The sequence below is a fragment of the Dendrobates tinctorius genome, unplaced genomic scaffold, assembly GCF_039654945.1.
Source record: "Dendrobates tinctorius isolate UK_male_01 unplaced genomic scaffold, ASM3965494v1 ptg000290l, whole genome shotgun sequence".
Classification (NCBI taxonomy): Eukaryota; Metazoa; Chordata; class Amphibia; order Anura; family Dendrobatidae; genus Dendrobates; species Dendrobates tinctorius.
The window spans coordinates 5,980,204-6,007,579 of record NW_027361957.1 but is presented as its reverse complement, the minus strand read 5'-3'; the positions used below and the strand labels follow the sequence as shown (position 1 = coordinate 6,007,579).

At 41.0% G+C, this 27,376-nt stretch overlaps 1 protein-coding gene across 1 annotated transcript in view; it reads right to left on the bottom strand.

Annotated features, from left to right (window-relative positions):
• Window positions 1–2,143: 2,143 nt before the first annotated feature.
• Window positions 2,144–27,376, bottom strand: part of ZDHHC17 (zDHHC palmitoyltransferase 17) — a 75,448-nt gene continuing 50,215 nt past the window's right edge. Inside the window, exons 10-17 of the mRNA XM_073560020.1 lie at window positions 23,323–23,423; window positions 19,256–19,380; window positions 17,514–17,576; window positions 17,211–17,304; window positions 16,990–17,073; window positions 12,891–13,048; window positions 10,816–10,910; window positions 2,144–7,642 (exon numbers count right to left, since the gene is read on the bottom strand). Coding sequence (XP_073416121.1) covers window positions 7,504–7,642; window positions 10,816–10,910; window positions 12,891–13,048; window positions 16,990–17,073; window positions 17,211–17,304; window positions 17,514–17,576; window positions 19,256–19,380; window positions 23,323–23,423 — 859 coding nt within the window. The 3' untranslated portion in view covers window positions 2,144–7,503. The remainder of the gene's footprint in view (window positions 7,643–10,815; window positions 10,911–12,890; window positions 13,049–16,989; window positions 17,074–17,210; window positions 17,305–17,513; window positions 17,577–19,255; window positions 19,381–23,322; window positions 23,424–27,376) is intronic.

Sequence of the window (27,376 nt, the reverse complement as noted above, 5' to 3'; positions counted from 1 at the left end):
TGCAAATTAGTTTGGCAGGTGTGTCCAAATAAAGGCAAGACTACTTAAGAAGGCTGTTCCACATTATTAAGCAGCCTACATTTTTTGCCAAAATGGGAAAGAAAAAGGATGTCGGCTGCTGAGAAGCAACAAATTGTGGAGTATTTAGGTCAAGGCATGACTACAATCAACATTGCCAAGACACTTCATCGTGATCATCGGACAATAAAGAAGTATGTAGCTGATTCCCAGCACACATGTGTGCGTGCTGATAAGGAAAAATTGAGGACTCTTTCCAACAGGTAATTGCGTCAGGTTAAAAGAGCAGCTGCAAAAATGCCTTGTCATAGCAGCAGACAAGTTTTTGAAGTTGCTGGTGCTGCCAACATCCCCCAAACAACAAGATGCAGGGTCCTTCAGAGGTTTGCAGCTGCACGTAAGCCATCCTGTCGACCACCTCTATCCACTGCACACAAGCAGAAACTGCTCCAGTGGGCCAAACGATACATGAAGACTGACTTCCAAACTGTTTTGTTCACCGATGAGTGCCGTACAATGCTCGATGGTCCAGATGGATGGAGTGGAGGATGGCTGGTTGATGGACACCCCATGAAAACACAGCTAAGGCGCCAACGAGGAGGAGTAATGTTTTGGGCTTGAATCATGGGGAGAGAGATTTTAGGTCCCTTTAGGATTCCTGAAGGGGTAAAGATGAACTCCATAATCTATGTGGAGTTTCTAAAACAGCACTTCCTGCCATGGTTCAAGAGGAAGAACCGTGCTTTCCGCAGCAAGATCATATTCATGCGTGATAATGCACCGTCTCATGCTGCAAATAACACATCTGCATCTCTGGCTGTATGGGCATAAAAGAGGACAAACTTATGATGTGGCCACCATCTTCCCCTGACCTCAACCCCATTGAGAACCTATGGAGCATCATCAAAAGGAGTGTCTATGATGGCGGGAGGCAGTTCACATCTAAGGCCTCTTTCACACTTCAGTTTTTTGTGTCAGTTAAAATCCGCCAAAAGGACGGATAGCGGATCCGTTTTAGTACTGATGACAACGGATGCCACCCGTCCATTTTTTTGACGGATCCGCCAAATGAAGAATGTTAAAGGAATCGCAGCCTGGAAAAGGGGAGAGAGAGAATTTTTTTTTTTTGTCCGGCACCCAGATAGAATTTCGGGTTAAATCAGTGTCTGGAGGATCCGCTGGCGAAAAAAACGTTCCAAGCTCCGTTTGGAAGTCTTTGAGGATGTTAACGGACAGCAACATTTTGGCGGATCCGCACAAAAACGGATGCAACGGACGGCAATCCGTCAAGATCCGCCAATAATGAAAGTCAATGGGGGAAAAAACGGATCCGCAAAGAAAAATGGCGGATCCGTTTTTTTTCCAAATCGGCGGATCTTGACTGATTGTCAAAAACGGAAGTGTGAAAGAGGCCTAAGCAACAGCTCTGGGAGGGTATTCTGTCCACATGCAAAACAATTGAAGCACAAACCATCCAAAAACTGACAAATTCAATGGACGAGAGAGAGTTCAGAAGCTTCTTTCGAACAAGGGGTCCTATGTGCAAATGTAACATCACCTAGAAGAAAGTTGTGACTTGAAAACTGTTTGATTTCATTTTGTAATAAGATGATAATGCTTATAATTTCACAATTGACCATTTTTTTGTTCAAAATAAAAAGGTTGAAAACTCTGCTGTGCATAATAATTTGGAACATGCATTTTGAGTGTTTATTATTTGTAAAAATACTGTTTTCATAGGCAGTTTGTTCAAAAACATTGCAATTATACTAGAATATTAGATGACTGGAAAATAACAATGACTGCAATTCATATAGGTAATTTAGAGAAAATATGAGGAAATATTTTTTGCATAATAATTTGGAACACAGTGTAGAAGTAATGTTTTATGACATTACTTCTGATTTCCCCCTCTTCCACCCATCCAGATAATTTCAGAGATTGGGCCATCTGGTTCATTTATTATATAAGCTGCATTACAGGTTTAACGAGGTTCAGATGGGAAGTGTTTTGTTAAATACAAGTACAAAAGTGATTAAATGTTCAAAATAGTGTAAGGAAAAGTGAATGTCACAGAGTCAAACAAGATAAACAAAAAAGATTACAGCTATCCACACGAGAACACTAAACCGAACTGTCAATATTTATTTGATTAATAACTTACAAAAAAAATTTTGATGAAATTAACTTATGTAAGGAGAGCTAAATTATGAAATGTACAAGTTGTTGCTCACAATGTAGTACAACAAGACAGACAGTAGTAAAATAATACTTGGCACAGTTAAATAAATACAAAATGAAATATACATACAGTTCAATAGCTTTAAAAAAAATGTATTGCAGTATTTTTGTAGTTGGCTCGCAAATGGTAAAACATGTAGAGGAAACAAAAAGCATTTTAGGGGCATAAACAAGGACACAGTTCCCCAACAGAGTTAGGTTTGACTATATAAAACCTCATCTCTAATATGAGTTTCCACAGATAACCTTGCCCTTTAACCAAACATGCTTTTTTGTACTAATTACTGCATAAATCCAGGCAGCCAATCAATGCAACGGTAGAATATCAGTGCATAGAGCTACACAGTCTACTGCATAACTTCTTACAATATTGGGTATTAACAAAAGACTTGTGCGCAAAAGAAAGACGTACAATAAAAAAAAGGAACAAAACCGAGAACATAATAGTGCAGGCAGACTTGATCATGAAGAGCCTCAGACAATATTGAGGTGATGGACCAACGCTTCCAACAATGGCCAACATGGTCGTCTCAAGATCAGGCTAGAAAATAATGTGTTCATGGAAGTTGTCCCAGTCTCCAGCAAGGGTTAACAAGTATTATAATCTCTTCCCTTCCAGAGTAGCACAGGGTTTAGGAAAACTACAGCAAGTTCCACAAGAAACCAGGAGGTGACGTTAGAGGCACCAGTATGGAATATCTTTTAACATTAGTTGTTTCGGAGCAGAGTACCCACAGTGGACCTCTGTCTTCACTATGCCCCATTAGACAACATGATACCTTACAATACATTCAGAGACGGGATATTCTTTTAGAAATTAACAGATTTGATGACATTTGAAGACATTTTAGTCATCATGTGAACACACCACCAGAATAATGAAAACAGGGTGTTCTGTAGGGTATATCATCACGTAGTGTATAATAATTCACTTTATTTTACATGTTTACCTGTATATAAATAGGAAAAAAAAAAAGTGTTGAACCTGTGAAAACCCAACCTCAACAGTCACATGTGAATATACCCTTAGGGCATGTTCACACAAAATAGATATCGTACATTAAAAAAAAAACAATTCGATACATGTAGAGCGTGTCTTCTGTGCAATATGTACATGGAGGTCCATCCATTCAGATAAACGAGACAGATGCAGGAGTGTTTTCAACCAATCTGGTATATGTGACGATGTAAAGGCCTCTCTCCGGACTTCCGATATTAATAACAGGTCAATGTCCAGTTGGAGTATTTGAGAGGCCTACACTGCTGTGTTACCATTATTGGGAAGAAGCGACATAAGCATTAGGAAAACGCCATGGCCCTTCACCTCCGCTTGCCTTTTTTTCTGAGGCCACATAGCTTGCCACGGTCTATAAATGGTGGACCTCACTGCTTCTGAGAATAGTGGAACACAGCTAATAGAAGCTGATGGATTAGAGGGTCTACAGACCAATTTTAACTGCACGTCTCTAACGTGAGAAAGCATGGTAATCACACAAATGAAAGAGGACTGGCACAGGAGCACAACTTAGAGTAGTGCATTATGGGGAATGGGACTACACGGGCAAAACTCAGTTCATGAATTTCCCAGAATATTTTTTTACATTTATAGGGAACATGAAGAACCTTCTTTATTCTCTGACACTTTTTGGAAAGACTTAAAAAAACAAAAACAGCAGCAGCATAAATAATATATCCTAGGAGATATCAAGAAAGTAATTTGTTATAAAGTATCTATTTACACTTACAAACTTGCTGTTTGTGCATAGTTCTAATGGAATATATTCCTACAGTTAAGGAGGGCATGATGAAAACCAATCCTACCTTTATTAGACTTTTTTTCTCTCTCATCCACCTGTGGTTATTAATTAAATGGACTAGAGCTGCATTGCCAAACTCTGCCAAGGGATAAACGTGGTGGGTTTTTAAAATTGATTAAAATTAATAAGAAAAAACCCTTTAGGTCAGTTTTTTTTGTATGCAATTTAATATATGTATCACTGTCCATCAGCCTTGCAGACTGGTGGTGTGGGCTAGCTAGTGTTAATAAAACTCTGAAAAAAAACCACACCCCATAAAGGTATTGGTTATCTTCTATTCTGAAATCCATAAAGAAATATTTGCATTTGTGAACGTCAATTACATTTTCAACGATCAACTGAACTTTACTAGATGTATGATCATAGATTGAGCGGTGTAAACTAGGTGTGCCACAGGTGTTAGGTTTGCTATCAAGTTCTTTGTCTGAGTTTTGTTTTTTAAAGAGCGTATGTAAGAGATAATGCTTTCCTTACATTAGCAAAAAAACGAAATAAAGAAATGTATGCAGAAGTCTCCTGGTAGTGGTGACTACAGGCAGCTGAAATTCGAACACTTGAACTAGAAGTCGAAACGGAGTTCTAATTGCTAAAAAGCCACAGAGACAAGCGAGTCGGCTCAGCATTCCGAAGCAATATGGATAGTATCTTATAAAAAAGAAATAAAAAGGGTTCCAAAATGGATTTTTCTCCCCTAGTAATCCTAGGTGACTGTGAAACAATACCCAAATCAGGCACAGGGGTAGATAATTAATCTGGGTAAATATACCTCTGCCTACATAAAAAATAAATGTAGCATTAGTCTATATCCATCTTTCTATAGAAAAACATAAATATCTACTACACACAGCATTTTCTATACCTACTGTAAATTGTTTTTTTTTTGTGATGAGAAAAATAGAGGAGCTTTTCATTTAGACACAGTGGGACACATTTACTAATATTTTGGGAAACATGTTAGATACTTTTGTCTTATTGCATCACTCATTTAGGCCAATATGTTATGCACAATCCAAACGCATCGGATATCGAACCCTCCAAATATTTCCTAAAGCACAATTTTTTTTCATATAATATGAACCAAAATTTTGGAACGTTCATCTTCATCAACCTCACAATACTAAAACCTGTACAAAGGCTAGCGCTAAATGGGGCTTTCTTGAGCAATTTTTTTCCCCCCATGAAGTGAACAGATGCAGATTCTAGATGTGTTCGGATTTATTCAGACATCAGTATTTTTGATTAGTTCTAGGCCAAAACTAGGGGTGCCTGCAAAACACAGAACAGGTGTCAGTCTTTCAATTAGGGCTCTTTCAGACGTCCGTGATCATCTGTCCAATCTCGGATCACGATGCTCAGACTAGCCGTCACGGTCGGGAAACGCGTGGCCAGTCTGTGCATTGCGATCAGAGATTGGACAGACGATCAATGCCGTCTGAAAGAGACCCAAGGCCATGTGCACGTGTGAACATTTTGTGAATCAGCATTTATAAGCCAAAACCAGGAGTGGACCAGTCAGAGGAAAAGTATAATAGAAACACGTCCCCACTTCTGGTTTTGGTTTACAACTACAGAGGTAAAAAACTCCCCAAATACTCAAAGCGTACACATAGCCTCATAATTTCTCAGTGTAAGGTCAATTCCTGGTTTTGGCATACAAATACTGATGCAAAATACCGACCAATTATGGACGTGTGAATGAACCCTTAATGAGAGCAGAAATGTGTTTAGACTTCAGATCTGACACGATCAAATGAAAAAGAAAAAGGCCGTCTACATTGTAGAAATTTTTTTTATCTAAAAAAAACAAAAAACCTGCAGTCATTAAGTGAGCAAATGGTAATAAATAGATTCCTATACATACACTGCAAATGACCAGGGCAGAGTTGTGTTTTTTCACCCTATTCCTTCCATATTTACAGCCCTTCTCCCGCTGACTTCAAAGGGAGGAGAAATGCTAACTGGTGAATATTTTTTTAGATAGAGTTTTTAGCCTAAACTGCATACAAATTTGAACTATACAACATGCTTTTTCACCGTTCTACTATTTAAACCGGCCCTCCCCAAAATATGGAATGACTTGAAATATTAATGGATTACAACAAAGTCATGTAGATCAACATTTTCCATATAATCCCTTATAATATAAAAAAAAAAAGTCAAGTTACAAACAAGTAGCAGGCTTACATCAGAATGCGAGACTTTCCACTATACAAAGAGGTTTCCTAACCGTTTGTGGAGCTCACAGATACACGTGTCATCACAGTATTGTTTTACCGGCTAGGTTACAGGTGACTTCGCTAAGAAATTTACGCACGACAGGAATCCTGCCGCTAACCAGTGGATGCGTATTGGAGCTGAACGTCTATAAAGTGACAACATGACACAGCATCCAGTAATATACAGTATATGTGCCGTTAAACATTTCTACCCCTGGGGACTAACACACAGGAAAATACTCTAAATTGCACAAACAGAAATAAAATGGAAAAAAAATTACAGCCATCATATTTTCTTTGGCTCCTCATCCATATCCACTGCCATCTAGTCAGTGTGAAAAGAGCTTTGTCCAGGACACAACTATGGGATCCAGTCAGCTCTGAACAAGTTCTTAATGTTGCAGTTTGGCGATTTACTAACGTTTCCTTAGATTCCTATAGAAGGCTACTTGCATGCAACTGCTGGACTTCAGAAAGGGAAACTTTGCACCAGATCTCCAGATGGTAAGGGCAGTGGACAGTCAGACACACAATGTAGGAAACATACATTCATCAATAAATTTTTTTGTGTGTGTAACATCTTAATCAAGTTAATCGCAAAAGCTTAATGGCCCAAAGAAAAAGGAAAAAAAAAAAAAAAAAAAAAGTAGGATTCTTCAGGCCAGAAACAAGATTCACATTTTCAATTACACTATGATAGAGCACGATTGGAGGATCACATTACAGGAATTAAATGCCACAGTATTGTAGATCAAGCCAGGCCACATTAGGGAATCATGATGGTGTACTAGAAAGTCCCAGTCCACTGGGTGTACTCAGAAAGAAAGGGGGTAATGAATAGATTCTGTGCAAGCAGACTAAGACTGAAGCTCGTCAAGAGAGAGATGCCATGCTTGGTTGTGAATGGTGCAAAATAAATAATAGTTAAAAAATACACAGAACAGAAACAGATTGCAGATGCACGGCTCTTCAAAATATTTCCAACGCATGGATCTGTTAAAATCCCCCCCCTCCCATATCTTCTTTCTCTACATCAGTGCGGGCAGAAGGTCCTGTCCATGGTCACTGTGATTGATAAAATGCTGACAGAGAAGGTACTGTAAGATTTATCAATAGCCCTACAAACAGCATGCTATAGTTCAAGGGGCAAGTTTTCGCAAGAGACATATAGACATCTTCAGGTACCACCCATATTGGATCTTCTGCGGAGACTACACCAGCTGGTAACCTGAGCCTGACGTTTGTTCATACTCTATTGTGTACTGCCTTGTCCAGTCCACTGTTACAGGGCGGAAGAGACCACAGCATCGGAATTCAAAGAAGTCTATGATATTTCTGATACATCCATGGCTGTAATGTGACGGGGAAAAAAAACTTTAATCAGAAGCACAATGATATGCAATGCACCAAATCACTTATTCACCAAGACAGGAAGCAAGTAAAATAAGACAATGGTCCAAGGGTTAAAAATTGTAAAATCTAACATACTACTCAGAACAATCCAAGCATTACAGATATAGATCTTCCTTGGATTTCCCATTTATATGGTTATTCAAGAATTATATTCTTACTAGTGTTGAGCCAAGAGATTACCAAGACCCTGGTCTGGTGTCCACAGTGGTGCAGCTGGACCAGGGTCCTACAACCTCCCACAGCCGGCACTAGAATGCCAGCATCCTGGGTGACATGTCTGAGCACTAGACCTCAGTGACTCCATGATGACTAAAGTTGTGGACCCTGGGCCAGGCTTCTGTGAATCTTTGTACTCAATTGTATTTTTTTACTTTATATGTTAGAATACTATAATTCTCTGCTTTAAGGTCCGATCATTTTTTTTTAATGAGGGGCCTGTTATTCTGTATGGATGACTCTGTGGGGCCCATTATTCTGTATGAAGGACTCTGTGAGGCCCAATTTAACATGTGTGGGGATCACAGTTGAGACATATCATACTAGGTCCATACTTTGCCAGGGGAAGAATAAGGTGGGGGAGAAGTACAACTGGGTCATCACACCATGCAGGTGGAAAGTATCATACGGTGTTTGGGGGGACACGTTTGTTGGCATCATACTTTATGGGGGCAATGAAACGGAATTCAAGGGGCTTCAGTAGAGAAAAACTTGTAAGGGCTTCAATGTTGTGAGATATGCTCTTCTGTGACCCACCAAATATTAGTTTTATGTGGGGGCAGGGTCTTTTAGCAATTCTGCTATGTGGCCCCATGTTTTTTTTATGTATGCCCCTGCTTGCGAGGAAATACCCAATGCTCCGGTCATGTGATCTGACTCTTAAGGTCTATCAATTAAAATGTACTTTGTTCATGAGACAAGTCCTTTAAGTTTGTTTCCATATGAAAATGTTCATCATTATATTTGATAAGGAAAAACAGCCTCAATTGCAGACATTTTTTTAATAAATATCAAGGTTGGCGTGCAACTTTGTCCAAGCTTTTAATTTTTGCCCTCTGTGTATTTGAATTTGACACTCCTGCTAGGGTAATCCTAAGCTCTATGTAGAAACAGGACGTCTATTTTCCATGTATGAGTCATAAGTCACTGCAAAAGACCCTGGCAGGGGGAGGAGAAGAGTGCAGCTGGGCCTAAAGTTGAAGAGGGGAATGATTCAAGCAGGGACAAGAGACTTCTGGTTTTTACATAGAGCAGATAAAAAAGAATTAGCTGGGTAGAACGGAAAAATGAGTAAGTTTAAGTACAGAGTGCTATATAATATGATGATAGCAATGTAAGGGAGTAAAAAAAAAACTGATGGGAGTTAGTGATGAGCGAGTATACTCATTGCCTGGGTTTTCCCGAGCATGCTTGGGTGTCCTCCGAGTATTTTGGCGTGCTCAGAGATTGTTTTCGTTGCCTCAGCTGTATGATTTGCGACTTGTAGACAGTCTGAATACATGTGGGAATTCCATAACAAACAGGCATTCCACACATGTATTCAGCCTGTCTAGCAAATCATACAGCTGAGAGGACAAAAACTAAATCTCCGAGCACGCCAAAATACTCGGGACACCTGAGCATGCTCGGCAAAACCCGAGCAACGAGTATACTCGCTCATCACTAATGGGAGTGCTTCTTTAAGGTACTGTCACGATCTATTTTTGGATCTGTGCCAGTTTGGACTGCTCACATATAAACTTTTTTCCTTTCTGGCCATCGGGGGTTAATGTCAGTTTTTCCCCCCGGTGGCCGCTGGTGTTCCTACAACTTTAGTCTGCTGGTGGGTTTTTCCCCTCGGTGGCCGCTGGTGTTACTGCATTGTGATTATCTATGCAGGTGGGTGCCCCACCTCCCTTTTTAAGGTCACCTGGTGCTGCCGCTCACTGTTGGTGATACACTGCCTTTTGGAGACCAACCGTGCTGAAGAAAGGAGCTATCTGGAGCAGTGGTGATTCTGCTGGAAGCTGTTCGGGTGCCTTTCTCTGCGGTCCGGTGCAGGACTGCAGAGCAAGCTAAGTGTTGTTTGTTTTTCCCTGTCTGTTATTTTCCTTGGTGTTTTATTAGTACAGCGGTGAGGACCAGTGTCCGCACTTGCCAGTTCCCTAGTAATGGATAGGTTCAGGGCAAGTGAGGGACCCAGGTATCCTGTTCAGCGACAGGTTGAAAGACCCTGTATAGGGAATGTCAGGAGAGTTCAGGGCACTTCCTTAGGAGAGTGCAGGAGGTGTCCATTTCCCCATTCCCTATTGCAGGGCCCACCATTGTAATTGTGTCCCCGGTGTCCCCTTGTTTGTCTTTGTTGGTTTGGTGACCGACCGATCGTCGGGTCGCGGTACACAGGGCCAGTCACTTCGTGACAGGTACGCACTGAACGATCTCTATAGGCTTCCATTTTTCTCGGCAGCACCGTTCCTGTATTCATAGGGTAACGTGCTGCTGAGAACAATGAATGAACGTTTTCCTCATACGTTGGGTGATCAGCAGCTTGTCTTCAAATGAGAGTTCTAGGGAATGCTCGTTCATGACAGTGATTCAGTGTAAATGCACTTTCAGATTCCCTCCCTTATCTATATCCATAATCTACGACAATTAGAAGTCATAAGAGTTTCCCCACTGTCTGTTATATGTTGACGACAATCCCTTCTCTCCAGTTCAGTGTTCACTTCCTTATTTATTGAATGCTTAATTATGACTTTTTTTTTTTCAGATCTTTAACTTTTTAAACGCAACCTGGATAAAACACCTTTAGATGAGGAATTCTATTTCCAAAATTCTTTTTTGGTATTTTTCAGGAGTTATTGTATTTTGTTAGCAAATAGCACGCGCAGTCTAAAGATCTATTTTTGAGTTTAAAAATACTGGTCCCCTATGGAAATCTGATGAACTCCAATAGAAGTCAATAGAACCGAGACCTTCTGTCCTAGCTGGCATTGATCTGTTATGAACAAAAGCTGGATTCTAGAAATCTGATGGCTTGAACCACCCAAAATAGAAACATTTCACATATTCTGGACTTTCAGAGCTGCCTGAATGTAGGACAACCTGAAAGAAAGGAGGAAACCTCTGCTTACTTGAAAGGGCTTTCAATTGAAGTGGTCGTAACTTTGAAATGTTTGTACCTTCTTGCATTCATCCGCTCATTTGTAGTAATTCCCAAACATGATATCTGTCAACATCAGTGACACATAAATGTCATTATACACTGCTGCAAATACAATTTAATAGGAATATAACTCAATCAATGGTTAGCTGAATATCAAGATTTATTTGCAACTACAAACAGGAGGAAACAGAGGCTGAGAAAATTAAAAGAAGTAAATAGGTTTAATCAATGTCTACAGGAGAAAGAAGAAGAAAGGAGAAGTCCGAACAAGAGGTGGGTGGAGAGGAGTATTATTAGGTCAGAATACAGAGCTACAGGATCATAGTACAACACATTCATTTCTTATTTTACAACTAAACTACCTTAATATAATGCATTTTACAACAGTTCATTGACCTGAACTTTCATATTGTGTATTTAAAAAAAACAAAAAATAGTTATACTTACCTAATTCAGCAAATCTTATGTAAAGATTACATTATGTCCAGAGAAAAAGAATCATGGACACATTATATGTGGATTATAATTAAAAGCACCAAGCTCCATGTCAATATTCTTCTGTATCCAAAGGACAGATGCAATAACATTTTAGGAAACGATTTGTTAATTTAGAAATATTAAGGTAATATAAATTGCTCCCATGTTGGGTGGCCAGAACACTATTTTACTCTACACAAATAAATGAAAACTGCAAACTAGAAAGAACAAACTGCTTTCACATCCAACACATTTGTCAGCATTAGGTTAGTTTCACACTAGCGTTACCAAGCGCAGCGAAGGCCGCCGCTAAGCTCCGCCCCCGGCAGCGCCACCTCCGGTCAGGTCCTCCTATGGTCGCATGACACTGCATGCGATCAGCGTACCCTATATTTAGAGTTGGGTACGCTGGCCGTGCGCTAGTATGGTTTTGCCGGCGCATGCGCCCTTTTTGCGCTGCGCCGAGCGCACAAAAATAGAACAGAGTGCGCTTGGCGCACAACGGCATAGTGCAAAAAGGGCGCATGCGCCAGCAAAACCATACCAGCTCACCTATCGCTAAATATAGGGTACGCTGATCGCATGCAGCGTCATGCGCCCAGAGGAGGAGCTGACCGGAGGGGGCACGGTCGGGGGGCGGAGCTTAGCGGCGGCCCTGCGCTTGGTAACGCTAGTGTGAAACTAGCCTTAAAAGGGGTTTCCAGGCTTGGGACTTAACTCTATGTGGCTGGAAGGTTGTGAACCCTCACAGTGTGCACAGACAAGATTCTCTGGTGCTGGGAACGAGCAGTTATGTTACCACCAGTATGCGATTTGTATACTTTCGGTCACATTCCGACTAGACGTATCCAGCCTTGGTACTGAGCAAGGCTACGCACATCTAGCAGGCATGTGACTACATACTTGCAGCAATGAGCCTGTCTGCTCCCGGCGCTGGCATAGGAGAATCCTGACAGTGAACTCACTATGCACTATAGTGAACACCAGGCCTGGACTTCCCTTTAAGTGGACAACTCACATATCTGACCATGAAACATAAAGCAATAGGGAACATCCACAACGGATATTTCCACTGCTCCACAAAATCACCAAAAAGGCGCAGATTTTGCATTAAAAATGTTGTGGATTTACAATGAAATTTCAGGGTAAAATTCGCAGCACGGATTGATATGCAATGAATGAGTGGCGCTGCAGATTTGACAATTTACACTAAAAGTTCTCTCGGCAGCTTGTGGATGAGATTTCATAAATCAAAGCTGGTATTGTAACAGGAAATCCAAAGCCTGACCCATGTGACAGTAAACTTAAAACTTTTGATGCCAAATTTTGTTATACATAGCAATCTATTTTTCTTTTTTTTTTTCCTGTGTTATCATCGAGGTCTATAAATAATGGTCTGCTGAGGGATGTCATGAGGAAAGCAAATTTAGAATGGAAAGCTTATATCTGGGAATAAGTGGTGACAGACGTAGATGGCAGCAGTTTACACGTTCTATTAAATCGTTATTATATACGTTGGCTTTGCTCTGCGAAACCAGGACCAATAACTAACGGGAATATCCTTACCTGGTACATCTGACACATCAATAACACGGCGACCCACATTAAGTGAAACACACTGTTGAGGAACATCCAGAACATCCAGGGTGAACAGGTAGCAATCTGGGTTACATATGTCCAGAATCCATCTTTACTGTATGTAGTGTCACAGTGTATTCCCCAATCTAGAAAAAACAAAATAGTCAATATAGTACTTTACTGAAACAAATGTCTGAGCTCTAGTTTTATATATCTTTTAGCACATCATTAGAAAATGTCTTAAGACATCAGTGGTTATACACTGGATTCCCACCAATCTGCTGTGTACCACCTAAAAAGGGCTACTCAAGTGCCTGGCCTCCTCAATTTTGATTTGGGGTTTGGATGAAGGGGTTCACATGTTCTTTCCATTCCAATACACAGATTTTCAGAGCTATGGAATCGAGTGGGGCAATTTTCAATGCCCCTTTATTTTGGCAAACGAAGGAGATCTCTTCTTAATGTCTCACCGTGTTTTACGTTGCTAGTCAGGGCCTTTGTATCAATATATTGGCGGCAGTAGTAACTGTGCAGCAGCAGATCTGATAACTAGAGGTTAGTTATGACATAACAGACAAAAAAACAAAATGTAACCACTTCTTTCGCAATTGCTTACATAGACAGTGCTCAGGGAGCAGTAGGGGTTGTAATTTAAGCAGAAAGTGGCAGTAATACTGCATTCCATCTGGTACTCATAAAAGTCACTGAGAAATCTTGGTCCTGGTTGAGAGATACTAGATATTACCAAACCCAAATATCCGACTTAGGTCGGTAGTTACTTATATCTTTGTCTACTAACCTCTAGCCCTGGGCCAAAAATTAAAAGTCTAGACATATTTCACAATAATGCCTCATTTAGATGTCCATTTAGTATTGTGCAAAAGGCAGGTGGAGAAAAAAATGCTTTAAGAAAATAAAATGCGTTACGGTACTTTATTTTTCTCAATTAACAATATGCAAAGTGCAATACCATCAGGGAGGCATCTGATTGGAATCAAATTTACGACTCCAAACATAGTCAATGTCATTAAGAATAAAGAAGAACAAAAAGTCCTGGAAGTGATGATATCACCTCAACAAAGTCCTGATCACAACATCATGAAGTCTGTGTGGGATTACATGGATAGAAGGATTTGCAGAAGCGTACATCCACAATATCTGTGGTTAGTTCTCCAAAATGTTTGGAACAACCTCTAAGCCGCGTTCCTTTAAACACTGTGTGGAAGATTACCATATATACTCGAGTATAAGCCAAGTTTTCCAGCACATTTTTTGTGCTGAAAATGCCCCCCTCGGCTTATACTCGAGTGGTTGTCAAAGAAGACGGCGGGGAAAATGCGGGTCACAGGAGGCAGGAGCAGGCTGTTGTGGCTAAAGCCTGTGCCAGCTGCTAAAGAGAAATGAAAATTCACTGCACAGGCAGTAAATATTTATTTCTCTTCTAGCACGCACAGTTTCAGCCGCCAGCTTCCAGAAGCTGCCGGGCTCTCACAGGTGGCCGCTACTTAGGAGTTAGGGTATGTTCCCACGGTCAGTAGACGCTGCGTACATCCACAGCATCCAAACCGCATTGTCCAGATGTTACGGCATAGTGGATGGGATTTCAAGAAATCCTATGTCCACTAAGCGTGCACAGAAGCCCGCAGCTTACTCGCTGAGATAGACATGCGGCATCTTTCCAGATTGCAGCATGTCTATTAACCTTGAAGAGACATGAGTCTCTGCAAGATAAATGTCACCCATCCAAATGTATTGGACACGGTGATTCCGCACGGTTCAATGAACACATGCGTAATCACCTGCGTTCAAAAGCCGACAGAGCTTTAGACACAGCAGACAAGTGCTGCGCTCAAAGCCCTGCCAATTACTGAACGTGGATACGTGGAGTGGAGTGAATATTCATTACCTTAATGAGAGGGGACATGTGATCGCCTGGCCGCTGGAGCTGCTTGTACCTGTGCAAGATGCAGCGTGGACGCGCAGGTAAGGTAAGTAGAATGTGTATTTTTTATGCTTTTCTCATGGGGGCCATACATTCAAGGATAGAGAGAAGGAACCATGCATACCAGGATAGGGATGAGGAGACATGCAGACAAGGTTAGGGATAAGGAGCCATGCATACCAGGATGGTACTCGAGTCAATAAGTTTTCCAAGTTTTTTTGTGGCAAAATTAGGTGCCTCGGCTTATACACGAGTATATACGGTACTTATAAAAATGGATTAATTTATGTTGCTGTAAGAGCAAAGAGCAGCAAATATTGATCTGATTTAGAATTTCCTATTGGTTATTCATTCAAACTATTAATACTTCTATTCTTTTAAAAGCACTCTTGCTTTGCACCATGTTTTCCACATCTGCTTAAAAGATTTGCACAGTACTGTGGTGTTCCATCAGTGAAAACCACAGATAGGACACTCAATATATGTGGCTGTTCACATACCAGAGTTTTCGCAAACCAAGCAGTCTGAAAAAACAAACAAATATACTTATTCCTTTTTGTTTTTATTCTCATAGCCAATTCTCCAATGCAAGTGTGTGTGTGTGTGTGTGTGTGTGTGTGTGTGTGTGTGTGTTTTAAAAACTCAAACTGCACTCTGATGACATCTTAATGTCCGATTTTTAAACATGTCTGGTAGCAGGCAAAAACAGACAGCAAAAACAGACACCTGGAACAAACACTGCTAAAAATCTGATCCCGCATACGGATATTTTTTTATTTTTTTTGCACATGAGAAAAGACACTGTCGTCTGAATGAGTATAAATGTTAAATTGACTCTCGTATAAGCCTAGGGTGGAAAATGCAGCAGCTACTGGTAAATTTCAAAAATAAATATAGATACCAATAAAAGTACATTTAATTGAGACATCAGTAGGTTAAATGTTTTTGAATAACCATATTGAATCAGGAGCCCCATATAATGCTCCATACAGTTCATGATGGCCCCATAAGATGCTCCATACAAAATACGCCACATATAATGCTGCACAAAGGTTAATAATGGGTCCATAAGATGCTCCATAGAATATCCCCCCATATGCTGCCCCCATAAGATGCTTCATTGTATATGCCGCCATATGCTGCCCCCATAAGGTGCTCCATTGAATATGCCCCCATATGCTGCCCCCATAAGATGCTCCATTGAATATGCCCCCATATGCTGCCCCCATAAGATGTTCCATTGAATATACCCCCATATGCTGCCCCATTGAATATGCCCCCTTAAGATGCTCCATTGAATATACCCCCATATGCTGCCCCCATAAGATGCTCCATTGAATATGCCCCCATTTGCTGTCCCCATAAGATGCCCCATAGATTATGCCCCCATATATTGCTGCTGCTGCTACTGCAGATATTAAAAAAGAAAAGCGTGCCGATGTGCTGAGCAGGCGGAGACTCCGGCACGCTATGGGGGACAATTGTCGCCGCTGGCTTAGGACCCGGCACCTGAGATATTCACCTGTCCCGGTTCCAACGCTGCTCGCCACTGTCTGCCCGCCGGGTCCCTCTGTCAGTGACGTCAGGCAGCAGAGGGAGCGCACTGACTAAGTCATCGCGCCCTCTGCTGCCTGAATGTCACTAACAGAGGGACTCGGCAGGCAGACAGCGGCGTTGGAACCAGGACAGGTGAATATAGCATATACTTACCTCCCCCTGGCACGTCTCTGCAGCCCCGTTCTCCCACGGTCTCCTTTCCTTCCTCCAGCGGTCACGTGGTACCGCTTATTAAAGTCATAAATATGTGCATATTCATTACTTTAATGAGCGGTACCATGTGACCGCTGGAGGAAGGAGCCTAAGACCACGGGACAAGCAGGGGGGGCTGCAGAGACGCACCAGGGGGGTCAGTATGATCTGACACCCCCGCTTCCCCTCCCCCACCTACCCCTTGGCTATATGACTCACGTATAAGCCGAGAGGGGGACTTTCAGCCCCAAAAAATGGGCTGAAAATCTCGGCTTATACGCGAATATATATGGTATATTGTTAAAAAAAAAAAATCATTGGTCTAAAAAAATGAAAAGGGTGTCAACGACATTGTTCGTCCAAATAATTTAATTCAAACCAGAAATGTATACTTACAGGAAATGCAGCCATAAATCATCCAACAGATCATGCACAGCAAAAAGAAGAGGTATCCCATGAAATAGCGATGGTTTCCTGCACCTAAACAGGTTCACACCAAGGGCACAGTGGTTACTTTTCTAAAGTTTTGATTGCATTAAGCTAGTCAATACACGACGAGAATGGTCTTTTGAAATCAAGAATATTTTTCAGCACAACAACCAATATCTACAACATACCTACACAGTTGCCAACCCAAGGACAGTGGTGGTCAAACTTTGCTATGCAACGATTGCAAATCCCACAGTGTTTAGACCTCACTGGTTTTCTGATCTGTGAACAGGATGACAGAAAGCATCACTTTTAGAAGCGGTTCAGTAAATGGAAATCTTCAGATTTTTCTAAGTATAGGAGGCTGTGAACAAGACTACTTATAGGGATGGCACCTATCACATTATTGTGCAGTTCGCCTGAATGGGACTCATTTTCATTCTCGAATGCTTTTTTCTAGTGAGGGTGAGACTTATTTCTCACATACTCACCAAACAGGTACTGCAGAATATGCTCAGATCTAGGCTGCCGGTTTCAGCAAGTTCAACAATTGTCTAATAATGAGAAAATACCAAACATTTAATGCAAGCAGCATTACACTACAAAATAAAGCACGTCAAATCAACAAAAATACATTCAATTATTCAGTAAAAGTTCCATCTTATTTTTCACATGCGCTCAGCAAAAATGGAACAAGGACTCTGCCTCTTGTATGAAAGAACCTCACTCAGTAGGAGGAACGTTTAATACAATAGCCCATTTGTGACATGTGTTTACAGGCCTCAGGTGCATGGAGCCATAGGCAGTGTGCCACCACATTGTCTTCCTCATAGTGCTGTATTAAGGGTTTATGAAAGCTATAAAATACAGCATCCTGGAGTCTGACATTATTATTTTCCTGTTGGATTCATTGTAACATCGGCTAACCCCTTCATGAAATCAGATGTACAGACATATGTACTGTATACAACCAAAGAAGTCTATGGGTGTCTTATTACGGCTTGATAAGGGTCTTATAGTGCATAAAGCCATTATATGCCCAATAACCTTAGTGCTTAAAGGGGTTGTCCAGCCTTAGGCTACAAGTCTGCAGTCACTGAATCCTCACATTGTGCACACTGCACGCTATGTGTATTCTCCAGTGCCGGGAGCGGCGGGTAAGAGACTGCAAACATGCAATCTGCATGCATACGGTCGGTCATGTGCCGACTAGACCTGCCTGCCCTCGCTAAACACAAGTGAATTGAGTGAGGCTGGAGATGTCTAGTAGGAATGTGGCAGGAAGTTTGCAAATTGCATACTTTTCGTCACTTGTCTGCCCACTCCTGGTGCCAGTGAATCCTCAGGGTAGGTGCACACGCTGCGGATTGGGGTGCAGATTTGGCCGCGCGGATTTTGTAAAATCCGCAGGTAAATACGCAGGTCAAAAGATCTGCGGTTTTACCTGCAGATTGGTCTGCGGTTTTGCCCTGCGGTTTATTACCTCTACAATGGAGGAGATGGTAAACCGCAGCAGAATCCGCAGAAAGAATTGACATGTCAATTCTTTCTGCGGTTTAGAAACCGCAGGAAAACCGCGCGGAAGAATCTGCACCGTCTGCACTGTGGTTTTTAATATCCATAGGATATTATGGTACTGTACACCGCAGCAAGAACTGCTGCGGATCCGCAGTGGCCATGTGAGGCGAGGATTCACAGGTCTGTAGTCTCGAAGAGGGACTGCAGACTTGTAGCCAAAGGCCGGACAATGCCTTTTACAAGATGACGCAGGCATTTAGCAGTCATGAAGAAACACAGCCAATATCTTGACAGGTAACCACATATGTTCTTTATTTCTAACTACAGTCTTGTATAATTAATCCTTTCAAGCTATTGTACAGGTATTCAGCTGCTTACGCATTTCATGGGATCTATTAGTCAAAAAATGCCATGACTGCAATCTCTGAAGCCTTCCAATGCCAAAGAGGGAGTTTATCTGGGTAGGATTTTTTATGATAATCTCAATAAAAATGAATTTTTCGCTTATTTTTAGGTACTGAACAGTTCAGACTGCTCGATATCATAGATGTAGTAATATTTGCCATCCCATACTGCAACCAATCAATTATCAACCAAGTAAGAAAAGCTTTCACTTGGCAGTTGTGAATGATAACCAGATGTGGAGAGGGCTTAAAAGACGTTGGAATAGTTCCATATTTGCAGTCATGTGAGACAGAGCTACATTTCAATTTACCTTTTTCTTTTGTTCCTCCGTGGCCTTGATAATGCCTGGATCAGATTTCCAGGATTTCCCAAAATTGTAAAACAGGGCAACACTGTTCGCCAAAAATGGAAGATGGATGAAGAGAAAGTTCAGATGTGCTACAAATTAAGGAAAAGCACCAAAGTGACAGGCACAACTAAAACATTCATTTGTGCTGATGGATAGAGAGACATATACCGTACTCTATAAACCGCATACGCTGAAGCCTTGTGTGGGGGTCAGCCCGAATTCTTACAGCTAGATGAACAGTCAGAGAATCAGTCATGAGATCTGAACAGCAGACAAAACAGCGGTGAGAAAATTCAAGACGGTTTCTGGAGGTCATACAACAACCATGGGATGAAATTCCATACATTTCTGCCGAACAAGCTACCCCTATGATGTGTTAGATGCCAAATAACTACACTGCCAAGATTTAGCATTATGTTGGTTTGAGTTTGGAAAATGCAAAGTTTGTAATATTTTATTTAACTCATTGAGGCCATGCATCTACAAAGTATGTACCAAGTGCTAGAAAAATACAGTGCGGGTAGAAGCATCTATATGGTGTCCCCAAGTACTGGCAATTCATGTACAGTACTGCAGAATATGTTGGCGCTATAGAAATTAAATTACTTTTATTAATTCCACCGACTGCTGCAGTATATTATATAAGGGATCATATGATTGCATGTTTAGGTCTCTAGTAGAACTAAAAGATGGGGGATGAAAACAAAAAAAGTTTAAAAAAAAAAATTTCAACCCAAATAAAACCATCTTTTCACCTAAATTAAAGGTTTTAGATATACTAATATGAATATTAAGGTACACATAATGGATATTGCTGCTACCAAATGATCCAAACTACAAAATCAACACATTATTTATCCCACATAGTAAACTCCACCATTAAAAAGGAAAAAAAAAGGCAGAGAAAAAAAATAAAAGTTAACAAAATATTGTGGCATGATAAAATCTGAAAATAATTACGTCTGTGTCAGGGGTTTACCACGACAGAGGAGCCAGAAGACCATGCTGTCTGACTTCATGTATTCCTGCACTGATTAAAAGCACTTCACCTTCATATTTACAGTGCAGGGGTTAATCTGTTCTGATGAGCACTCAGACTTTTCTGCTCTGAATGTCCCAGCTGTTCAGTGCTTGCCACTCCACTGTTTTATATACACTCACTGGCCACTTTATTAGGTACACCTGTCCAACTGTGTGTTAAGACTTAATTTCTAATCAGCCAATCACATGGCGGCAACTCAGTGCATTTAGGCATGTAGACATGGTCAAGACAATCTCCTGCAGTTCAAACCGAGCATCAGTATGGGGAAGAAAGGTGATTTGAGTGCCTTTGAACGTGGCATGATTGTTGGTGCCAGAAGGGCTGGTCTGAGTATTTCAGAAACTGCTGATCTACTGGGATTTTCACGCACAACCATCTCTAGGGTTTACAGAGAATGGTCCGAAAAAGAAAAAAAATCCAGTGAGCAGCAGTTCTGTGGCCGGAAATGCCTTGTTGATGCCAGAGGTCAGAGGAGAATGGGCAGACTGGTTCGAGCTGATAGAAAGGCAACAGTGACTCAAATTGCCACCCGTTACAACCAAGGTAGGCAGAAGAGCATCTCTGAACGCACAGTGCGTCGAACTTTGAGGCAGATGAGCTACAGCAGCAGAAGACCACACTGGGTACCACTCCTCTCAGCTAAGAACAGGAAACTGAGGCTACAATTTGCACAAGCTCATCGAAATTGGACAGTAGAAGTTTGGAAAAACGTTGCCTGGTCTGATGAGTCTCGATTTCTGCTGCGACATTCGGATGGTAGGGTCAGAATTTGGCGTAAACAACATGAAAGCATGGATCCATCCTGCCTTGTATCAACGGTTCAGGCTCGTGGTGGTGGTGTCATGGTGTGGGGAATTTTTTCTTGGCACTCTTTGGGCCCCTTGGTACCAATTGAGCATCGTTGCAACGCCACAGCCTACCTGAGTATTGTTGCTGACCATGTCCATCCCTTTATGACCACAATGTACCCAACATCTGATGGCTACTTTCAGCAGGATAATGCGCCATGTCATAAAGCTCGAATCATCTCAGATTGGTTTCTTGAACATGACAATGAGTTCACTGTACTCAAATGGCCTCCTCAGTCACCAGATCTCAATCCAATAGAGCATCTTTGGGATGTGGTGGAACGGGAGATTCACATCAGGGATGTGCAGCCGACAAATCTGCGCCAACTGTGTGATGCCATCATGTCAATATGGTCCAAAATCTCTGAGGAATGCTTCCAGCACCTTGTTGAATCTCTGCCACGAAGAATTGAGGCAGTTCTGAAGGCAAAAGGGGGTCCAACCCCTTACTAGCATGGTGTACCTAATAAAGTGGCCAGTGAGTGTATACTTGCCTCTATCAAGCTTCTATATTGTCTGGTTTGGCATTTTGGAGTATTTTTCAGGAAACTGTTGTGTGATGATTTGTCTTTGCGCATACCCTCATCCTCTCCTATTTGTTTTTTCTCCCTTTACTTCCCAGTGTTCCACCCTGTTGTTTGTGAGTGTATATTAATATGATTGGCATTTTCATTTATCCTTGTACATCTTCCCTTGTTAGTCTTGTTTTGTTTAGTCATATACACAACAAGTCCCCACTTCCTTGGGTGAGAGAGGAGACAGGTAATGACCGATTATTAAGCTCAGTAAGGCACATGGCCCCGGCCTCTTCTCTTCACCAGGAATAACTAGGGCACCCCTAGCTTTAGGGATAGGGAAGGAGCCCCTAGCCCCGGGATATCTTGCCACTGTGCCATGACAATGTCGTCATGGGCTTAAAACTCAAATGTTTTTTTTTTTTAGGATTAATAATTCAGAATAAAAAATAAATGGATAAATAAATACGGTAGTTGGGAAACTGGGACCACACTAAAGAAAGTATGACCGAAGCACCAGAGCCACTTGAAGAATAAATCCTATATGGGGGCAAATTCTTTACAGCCAGCTTGATAGTATCCTGTTCAGTTAGAAAATATAGTTAGCGACCCAGCAGGAGACTCATTACACCCTCACTCTTTATAAAATTAAGGAAATAAAAAAGGGAACAAGAAGAGAATAGGACAAAAAAAAAAAGGAAGTAGAAGAATAGGAACAGTAAATGCTTTAAGACGACAAACACCTTAAATTTATAAGGGAATTACAGCTGAGACTTTTTTCTTTCGTCTAAAACATTTGCAGCGCTTCAAAACAAAAAAAAAAAAAGAAAAAAGTGAGCCTACCCAGTTAGTATAAGATTGAGCAGTTTGGTAATTAACACCCAATACATGGAGCAGCATGGAGTAAAAACCATGATGTCCAACGTTCCATTCTTTTCCGCAATGAGCAGTTAGACCACGATTACCTCTCGCTCATAATAACCAAAGCAGAATTAAAATTACCCATATGTAGCTAAAGGAAATGAATGCAGAGGAGGTCCAGGCAAACAAGTCACTTATGATTCACTCACAACACATGTCTAGACAGACGTCATCATTTAACTATGTGCTGCCTGTTCATGGTCTTGAGCCGGATGTAAGAGAAATGAAGGCGAGCAAGAAGACTTTACTGCTGAATGCCATGAGTCAGCAGATGAAAGACATGAAATCAGAGGAACATACAGCGGAGGAAACAGGAGGAATTGGGAGGCTGGCTGCAGGAACAACATGTCATTTTACAGACATCATCGCAGACATGGGGGCCGTGCGAGATCCTGCCTGACTTTATCTGGAAAACATCTGTTCTATGTAAAAAAAAAAATGCATTACGAATTATGGTATAAAAAGACAAAAAAGAATTGCTCCAGTCACCAAATTAATGACAATATGGCTAAGCATACTATTCTATTGCATTAAACGTCATCTAGTCTACATAAATGGCGTTAGATCCGGCATGTGACACTATTTGCTATACTATGAAGGTCAACAAAAGAGGTGCAGAAAAGTAGAAGTTTAGAGGAATTTAGCCTGCCAAACGAGCCACTGCCACACGAGCCACTGCCACTGGAATATGAGAAAGGATATCATTCCAAAACCAGAAGAACCAGGTAACGTACATCCAAAACTTTGTTGCCAGATATATCCCAAGTGGTAGAGCACTATGCATTGAGTGATCAAAGAAAGACCTGCAAAAAAAAAAAAAAAATATAATAAAAACGTGAACCTATATTTGATCATATACACAATGATTCAGGAAAAAAAACAACAACTCTCCCTTCAACAATCTATAACAAGCAAAAAAATCTGACTACAGTCATCAGATTAGAAAGGAAGGCAAAATTATAGAAGTTAAATTTGGGAGTACACGTGACCATATATACACATCTTGCAGATATATGTATGCTGTACCTCTTTACATAGTCTACATTGCATTTATACAGAAGAAGGAAAAGGGAAAAAAAAAAAAAAAAAAAAAAAAACACATGCCACCCCCTTTAATGTCAAAAGTCACTTTTTCAATATCTGCCCCAATGAAAATGGGCCCCATGGATATGATTTTTGTACTGCAGCTTTCTCGGCAAACATAGCTAAGAAACATGATGTGAACAGAGCTGTGGTGCATTGTAAGGCCATGGTCACACTGTCAGTATTTGGTCAGTATTTCACCCTAGTATCTGTAAGCCAAAACCAGGAGTGGAACAATCAGAGAAAAAGTATAATAGAAACACATCACCACTTCTGGATTTATCACCCACTCCTGGTTCTGGCTTACATGTACGGAGTTTAAAAAAAAAACAAAAAAAAACAAAAACCTCACCACATACTCAACGTGTGCACGTGGCCTAATGAATCCAAGTGAGGGAAAGATTTAATACTATACATACAGAAGTTGCCAACATTTCTGAGACTTCAGATAGTATACTTTTGGAATATTTTCCAATATAAGCTACTGCAGCAGTGTTTACCTAGAAAAACACAATGTTAATTTTTACATGGTTTTTGCAGCAAATTTGCAAAAATTGGAGTAGCCCCTTTAATTTTTATGTATTCCCTAAACTCAAATAAGCCACATATCGCCATATGCAGTTGTGCTCAAAAGTTTACATACCCCCAGCAGTATTTTTGCTTTCTTGGCCTTTTTTCAGAAAGTATGAATGATAACACCAAAACTTTTTCTCCACTCATATTTAGTGGTTGGGTGAAGCCATTTATTGTCAAACTACTGTGTTTCCTCTTTTTAGATCATAATGACAATGCAAAATATCCAAATGACCCTGATCAAAAGGTTACATACCCCATTTCTTAATACCGTGTATTGCCCCCTCTAACATCAATGACAGCTTGAAGTCTTTTGTGGTAGTTGTGGATGAGGTTCTTTATTTTCTCAGATGGTAAAGCTGCCCACTCTTCTTGGCAAAAAGCCTCCAGTTCCTGTAAAATCCTGGGCTGTCTAGCATGAACTGCGCGTTTGAGATCTCCCCAGAGTGACTCAATGATATTGAGGACTGACATGGCCACTCCAGAACCTTCACTTTGTTCTACTGTAGCTAATGACAGGTCAACTTGGCCTTGTGTTTTGGATTGCTGTCATTTTGGAACGTCCAAGTACGTCCCATGCACAGCTTCCAAGCTGATGACCGCAAATTTGTATCCAGTATTTGCTGATAACGTGCTGCATTCATCTTTCATTTAACTATGACCAAGTTTCCTGTGCCTTTGTAGCTCACAAATCCCCAAAACATCAGCGATCCACCTCCGTGCTTTACAGTAGGAATGTATTATTGACCTCTCTCCAAATGGTTGTGGCCAAAATGTTCAATTTTGATCTCATGACTCCAAATGACCCTGTTCCAGAGGTTTTGAGGCTAGTGTCTGTGCTGTTTTGCGTATTGTAGGCAACATACTTTGTGGCATTTGGGCAGTAATGGCTTTCTTCTGGCGTCTGGACCATGCAGCCCATTTTTCTTCAAGTGCCTCCTTCTTGTGCATCTTGAAACATCCACATGGCTAGTTTTCAGAGAGTGCAGTATTTCAGCTGATGTTATTTGTGGGTTTTTCTTTGCATCCCGAATAATTTTCCTGGCTATTGTGGATTACATTTTTGTTGGTCTACCTGACCGTGGTTTTGTTTTTACAGAGCCCCTGATTTTCCATTTGTTAATCACAGTTTGAACGCTGCTTACTGGCATTATCAATTCCTTGGCTTTTTGTATCCCTTTCCTGTTTTATACAGTTCAACTACCTTTTCCCATAGATCCTTTGACAATTCTTTTGCTTTCCCTATGACGCACAATCCAGAAACGTCAGTGGCTGGATGGAAGATGCAAGAGTCTGTCTGGATCCCATAAACTCACTCAGCTTTTATGCACACAGAATGATTACAAGCAAACAGGTCACAGGTGAGGATGCTACCTTTAGTAGCCATTCAAACCCATTTTGACAAGTTCTGTGCATGTTATCAGGCCAAAATCACCAGGGTATGTAAGCTTTTGATCAGGGTCCTTTTGATGTTTTGGGTTGTCATTATGATTTAAAAAGAGAAAACACAGTAGTTTGACAATAAATGGCTTCACCCAACCACTAACCATCAGTGGAGAAAAAGTTTTGTTGTTACCATTCATATTTTATGAAAAAAGTCCAAGAAAGCAAGAAATCCTGCCGGGATTTGTAAACTTTTGAGCACAAATGTATATGATGACCTAATACCAGCTCCACCTATGTGTAATACAGGAATGTAGGCAGACATTGACCATGTTGCGTAATCTGCACACACGTATACATTCCAGCAATGTCTTCATCTTTGGACACAGGGCAGATATGAAGTTTAATGATTACAGCAAGTGAACCTTCACTAAACACTTATGAGAACACAATGTAACAGGATTCTACCCGGCTAAACAAATTTTCTCCATCTTCTCTTACTGGCAGTTTACCACATTGATATTACACACACATTTTTGCTAGGCTTGGACAAATCTCACCCCGTTTTGGAGCCAGAATTTGAGAATGATTAGTTTATTATGAGGTGGAGGTCTCCTTTAGGCCTCACTCACATGTGTGTATAACATTGCCAAGTGGGTGGCTCCGATGCTCGGATCGCATGCACCCATACAAGTCTATGGGTGTGTGCAAAACATTGGACTGCACTCGGATGGCATCCCAGAGGGGTCAGTTGTACGTCGAGACAGGCAATGGAGGAGATGGAGAAATTACTTTCTCAGTCTCATATGCAGTTGTACTGCAATCTGCTCATGTGAGAGGATAAGAGCACTGACTTGTCTCTCGCTCGTAGCAGAGCAGGAAACTAGCTTCAATTGCATATCGCACCTGATGCTATACGCCAATGTGACTTAAGCCTTACACCGACTTTACCTATGCCTTCAGTTAGCAATTAAAATACTGTTAAATATTCCAGAAGGAACTGTGCCCACAACAAACCTCCATCTTACACCATGTGCAGAATTATTAGGCAAGTTGTATTTGAGAGGATTCTTTTTATTATTGAATAACAACTATGTTCTCAAAGACTCATATCAAAGCTTAATATTTTTGGAAGTTGGAGTGTTTTTTTTTTTAGATTTGGCTATCTTAGGAGGATATCTGTTTGTGCAGGTAACTATTACAGTGCAGAATTATTAGGCAACTTAATAAAAACCAAATATATACCCATCTCACTTGTTTATTTTCACCAGGTAAACCAATAGAGCAACACAAAATTTAGAAATAAACATTTCTGACATTCAAAAACAAAAAAAATTAGTGACCAACATAGCCACCTTTCTTTACGATGACACTCAAAAGCCTTCCATCCATAGATTCTGTCAGTTGCTTGATCTGTTTACGATCAACATTGCGTGCAGCAGCCACCACAGCCTCCCAGACACTGTTCCGAGAGGTGTAATGTTTTCACTCCCTGTAGATCTCACATTTTATGAGGGACCACAGGTTCTCTGGGGTTCAGAACAGGTGAACAAGGGGGCCATGTCATTATTTTTTCTTCTTTTAGACCTTTACTGGGCAGCCACGCTGTGGAGTATTTGGATGCATGTGATGGAGCATTGTCCTGCATGAAAATCATGTTTTTCTTGAATGATACCGACTTCTTCCTGTACCACTGCTTGAAGAAGGTGTCTTCCAG